The sequence below is a fragment of the Arachis ipaensis genome, chromosome B5 (assembly GCF_059453495.1).
Source record: "Arachis ipaensis isolate K30076 ecotype BB chromosome B5, ASM5945349v1, whole genome shotgun sequence".
Taxonomy (NCBI): domain Eukaryota; kingdom Viridiplantae; phylum Streptophyta; class Magnoliopsida; order Fabales; family Fabaceae; genus Arachis; species Arachis ipaensis.
The window spans coordinates 121,675,485-121,680,784 of NC_142440.1; the positions used below are offsets into that span (position 1 = coordinate 121,675,485).

General features: G+C 41.3%; 1 protein-coding gene across 1 annotated transcript; it reads right to left on the reverse strand.

Moving 5' to 3' along the window:
- Positions 1–229: 229 nt before the first annotated feature.
- On the reverse strand, positions 230–1,009 carry LOC107640892 (uncharacterized). The gene is made up of 2 exons (XM_016344396.1): positions 470–1,009; positions 230–412 (listed from the first exon to the last, which is right to left on the reverse strand). Exons 1-2 carry the CDS (start codon positions 1,007–1,009, stop codon positions 230–232), a joined length of 723 nt encoding a protein of 240 aa, XP_016199882.1.
- Positions 1,010–5,300: the final 4,291 nt, after the last annotated feature.

A 5,300-nucleotide genomic window follows, 5' to 3' on the forward strand; every position in this document is an offset into this window, starting at 1 on the left:
TGGCTCCTTGTAACTGATCTATGAGATCATCAATCCTCGGCAGTGGATACTTATTCTTTATTGTGACCTTGTTCAGTTGTCTGTAGTCCACACAAAGCTGCATACTCTCATTTTTGTTCTTCACCAATAACACCGGTGCTCCCCACGGGGAAACACTTGTTCGGATAAAGTTCTTACCCAACAGATCCTCTAGCTGAGACTTGAGCTCGGCCATTTCTAAAGGCGACATTCAGTAAGGGGCAATCGAGATTGGCCCCGTTCCAGGTACCAACTCAATAGCAAACTCAACCTCTCGGTTAGGTGGGAATTCATCTATATCGTCGAAAAAGACCTCTGGAAACTCACACACAACCGGAATTTGATCCAAGCTTTGCTCATCACCTGAGACTCCCGTGGTTAACAACAAAATACCCTGACATTCGGCCCCAGAGCAACTCACTACTATAGAATTCAACTAATAGTTATTTACCACCACTGGCCCTTCTGTATCTTCCGGCATGAAGTACGCTAACTTTGCAGAACAGTCGAGCAGAACGTGGTTCTTAGATAACCAGTCCAACCCTAAGAAAAGATCAAGGCCGGTCATCGGTAAACAAATCAAGTCATGTACAAAGTCACGCTGCTTGACCCTAAACAAAACTTGCGGACATCCTAGCCTAGTTACCATGGCTTTATGGGTGGCATTATACACCTTCAGGTCATAACCTAAAACCACAATCTTCAATCCTAATTCACTAGCCTTCTCAAATGCAATGAATGAATGTGATGCTTCAGAATCAAACAAGGCATTTAAAATCTGACCAGCCATTTCACATTTACCTCGGATAAGTGTCTCTGATTCCTCGGCACCCACGGCTGAAGTAGTAAACACTCGACTGGGCTGTTGTGCTCTTCCAGCGCCCTGTCTCTGCTTCTCTGGACAGTTGGAGGCTTTATGCCCTGGCTTGCCACATGAGTAACACAATCCCCATCCAGCCTTGCACGGCACACTAGGATGTAACTCCCACATCTGGTACAAGCCTGCTCATTCAGAGGATGCTTTCCAAATCTCCTCCCTGAAGCATTGTTGTTGTTGTTGGGCCTTCTGAAACTGTTCTGACCCTGAGTCCTCTATGGTACGAAGCCTCCTTGCTTGAAAGGTGGACCTCTAGGAGCAAAACTCTTCCCTCGGTTCTGCGGGAATGGTCCCCTCTGACTTCTTCTCTCTGCATCTGCCTTCTTCACACACTCTTTGGCAACTCTGCTCTTGTTTACTAACTCGAAGAAAGTCCTGATCTCCACAGGCCCTACTGAGCTGTAGATATCGCTTCGGAGCCCTCCTTCATACTTGATGCATTTCCACTCCTCGAAGTCTCCCGGAGCTCCTTGACACATGCGGAAGAATCTGAACAGCTCTTCAAACTTGTCTGTGTACTCGGATACAGACATAGATCCCTGCTACAGCTACAGTAACTCAAGCTCCGTTGCTGTTCGGGCGAAATTCGGAAAGTACTTCTTGTAGAATTCTTCCTGGAAGGCATCCCAGGTGATAGGGTCATTGGTGCACAAAATTGTGATTCACAACTCCACACAACTAACCAGCAAGTGCACTGGGTCGTCCAAGTAATACCTTAAGTGAGTAAGGGTCGATCCCACGGGGATTGTCGGCTTGAAGCAAGCTATGGTTATTATGTAACTCTTAGTCAGGAAATTAGTAATAAAATTGATTACGTTTATGAAGAATAAATAGCATAAATTAAATAATACTTGTTATGCAGTAATGGAGAACAGATTGAGGTTTTGGAGATGCTTTGTCTTTGAGTCAGTGCTTTCCTTCCATCTTCTTCTTCACGCACGCAAGGCTCCTTCCATGGCAAGCTGTATGTTGGGTTTCACCGTTGTTAATGGCTACCTCCCGTCCTCTCAGTGAAAAAGGTCCATGTACATGGCTAATCATCTGTCGGTTCTCACTTGTACTGGAATAAGATCCATTGATCCTTTTGCGTTTGTCACTACGCCCAATACTTGTGAGTTTGAAGCTCGTCACAGTCATCCCTTTCCAGATCCTACTCAGAATACCACAGACAAGGTTTAGACATTCCGGATCTCAGGCATGGCTGCCAATTGATTCTAGCTTTTACCACGAAGACTCTGGAGTCATGGAGTTGAACGCTCTGTTGTCAGGAGAGACAATCAAACTCCTGAACCAGGAACCCAAGAGATATACACTCAAGCTATTACAGATAGAATGTAAGTGGTTGTCAGGCACGCGTTCATAGGTAGAGAATGATGATGAGTGTCACGGATCATCACATTCTTCATGGTTAGGTACGAGTGAATATCTTAGAACAGAAACAAGCGTGTTGAATAGAAAATAGAAGTAATTGCATTAATTCATCAAGACACAGCAGAACTCCTCACCCTCAATCATGGATTTTAGAGACTCATGCCGTAGAGATACAATGTAAAATGTGAAAAAATGTCATGAGATCCAAATTAAATCTCTAAAAGTTGTTTAAATACTAAACTAGTAACCTAGGTTTACAGAAAATGAGTAAACTACGATAGATAGTGTAGAAATCCACTTACGGGGCCCACTTGGTGTGTTCTAGGGCTGAGACTTGAGCTTTACACGTGCCTAGGCTGTTTCTAGAGTTAAACGCCAGGTTGTAACCTGTTTTGGGCGTTTAACTCCAACTTGTAACCTATTTCTGGCGTTTAACGCCAGAATGGAACATGGAACTGGCGTTAAGCGCCAATTTATGTCATTTATCTTTGAGCAAAGTATGGACTATTATATATTGATGGAAATTCCTGGATGTCTACTTTCCAACGCAATTGATAGCGTGCCAATTGGTCTTCTGTAGCTCCAGAAAATCCATTTCGAGTGCAGGGAGGTCAGAATCCAACAGCATTTGCAGTCCTTTTTCAGCCTCTAAATCAGATTTTTGCTCAGGTCCCTTAATTTCAGCCAGAAAATACCTGAAATCACAGAAAAACACACAAATTCGTAGTAAAGTCTAGAAATGTGAATTTCGAATAAAAACTAATAAAAATATACTAAAAAGTAATTAAAACATACTGAAAACTACTTAAAAACAATGCCAAAAAGCGTATAAATTATCCGCTCATCACAACAGCAAACTTAAATTGTTGCTTGTCCCCAAGCAACTGAAAATCAAATAGGATTAAAAAGAAGAGAATATACTATAAATTCCAAAATATCAATGAAACTTAGTTCCAATTAAATGAGCGGGACTAGTAGCTTTTTGCCTCTGAACAGTTTCGGTATCTCACTTTATCCTTTGAAGCTCAGAATGACTGGCATCTATAGGAACTCAGAATTTCGATAGTGTTATTGATTCTCCTAGTTCAGTATGTTGATTCTTGAACACAGCTACTTTATGAGTCTTGGCCGTGGCCCTAAGCACTTTGTTTTCCAGTATTACCACCGGATACATAAATGTCACAGACACATAACTGGGTGAACCTTTTCAGATTGTGACTCAGCTTTGCTAAAGTCCCCAATTAGAGGTGTCCAGAGTTCTTAAGCACACTCTTTTTGTTTTGGACCATGACTTTAACCGCTCAGTCTCAAGCTTTTGGCTTGACACTTTCACGCCACAAGCACATGGTTAGGGACAGCTTGGTTTAGTCGCTTAGGCCAGGATTTTATTCCTTTGGGCCCTCCTATCCACTGATGCTCAAAGCCTTGGATCCTTTTTACCCTTGCCTTTTGGTTTAAAGGGTTATTGGTTTTTTCTGCTTGCTTTTTCTTTCTCTTTCTCTCTCTTTTTTTTTCGCCATTTTTTTTTCTGCAAGCTTTTTATTTTTCACTGCTTTTTCTTGCTTCAAGAATCAATTTTATGATTTTTCAGATTATCAAATAACATTTCTCCTTTTTCATCATTCTTTCAAGAGCCAACAATTTTAACATTCATAAACAACAAATTCAAAAGACATATGCACTGTTCAAGCATTCATTCAGAGAAACAAATAGTATTGTCACCACATCAAAATAATTAAACTAATTTCAAGGATGAATTCGAAATCATGTACTTCTTGTTCTTTTGTGATTAAAAAATTTTTCATTTAAGAAAGGAGATGGATTCATAGGACATTCATAGCTTTAATAAATAGACACTAGACACTAATGATCATGTAATAAAGACACAAACATAAATAAATATAAAGCATAGAGAACAAAAACAGAAAAAAATAATTAGACAAGGAGATTAAGGAATGGGTCCACCTTAGTAAGGGTGGCATCTTCTTCCTCTTGAAGAACCAATGATGCTCTTGAGCTCCTCTATGTCTCTTCCTTGCCTTTGTTGCTCCTCTCTCATAGCTCTTTGATCTTCTCTAATCTCATGGAAGGTGCCATATGGTTATGGAAAATTAAAAAGCGGGGCTTTTTTTCACACCAAACTTAAAATGTTTGCTCGTCCTCGAGCAAAAGAAGAAAGAAAAGAGGAGATGGAGATGTGTGGTGGGTTCGGCCAAGGGAGGGTGATAGTGTGTATGAGGGGTTTATGATGGATGGATGTGAGTGGTGAAGAGAGTATGGAGAAGAGTGTTATGGAAAGGTGTGAAGAGGAGAGAAGAAGAAGTGGGGTAGGTGGAGATCCTGTGGGGTCTACAGATCCTGAGGGGTCAAGGACTTAGCATCCCTGCTCCATTGAGGCATGCAAAACGCCCTTAGAGTGCAATCCTGGCGTTTAACGCCAGACTGCTGCTTGTTTCTGGCGTTAAACGCCAGCTTTTCCCCCTTTTTTGGCGTTGAACGCCAACTTGGTGCTTGTTTCTAGCATTAAACGCTAGATTGTAGCTTGTTTCTGACGCCAGCTTGATGCTTCTTTCTGGCGTTAAACGCCAATCTGATGCTTCTTTCTGGCGTTTAAATTCCAGTAAGCTCTTCCTCCAGGGTGAGCTGTTTTTAATGCTGTTTTTGACTTTGCTTTGATTTCTGTGACTCCACATGATCATCATCCTAAAGAAAACATAAAATAAAATTGGAAAACAGAAAATTAACATAGATAAGTAAAAATTGGGTTGCCTCCCAATAAGTGCTTCTTTATTGTCTTTAGCTGGACCTTGCTGAGCTTTTAATCTAGTCTCAGGTTTGAGCATTCTTGCTCAAAATTGCCTTCAAGATAATGCTTGACTCTCTGTCTATTAACAATGAACTTCTTATTAGAATCAATGTCTTGAAGCTCCACATAGCCATATGGTGACACACTTGTAATCACATATGGTCCCCTCCACCGGGATTTCAGTTTCCCGGGGAATAATTTGAGCCTAGAGTTAAACAGCAGAACCTT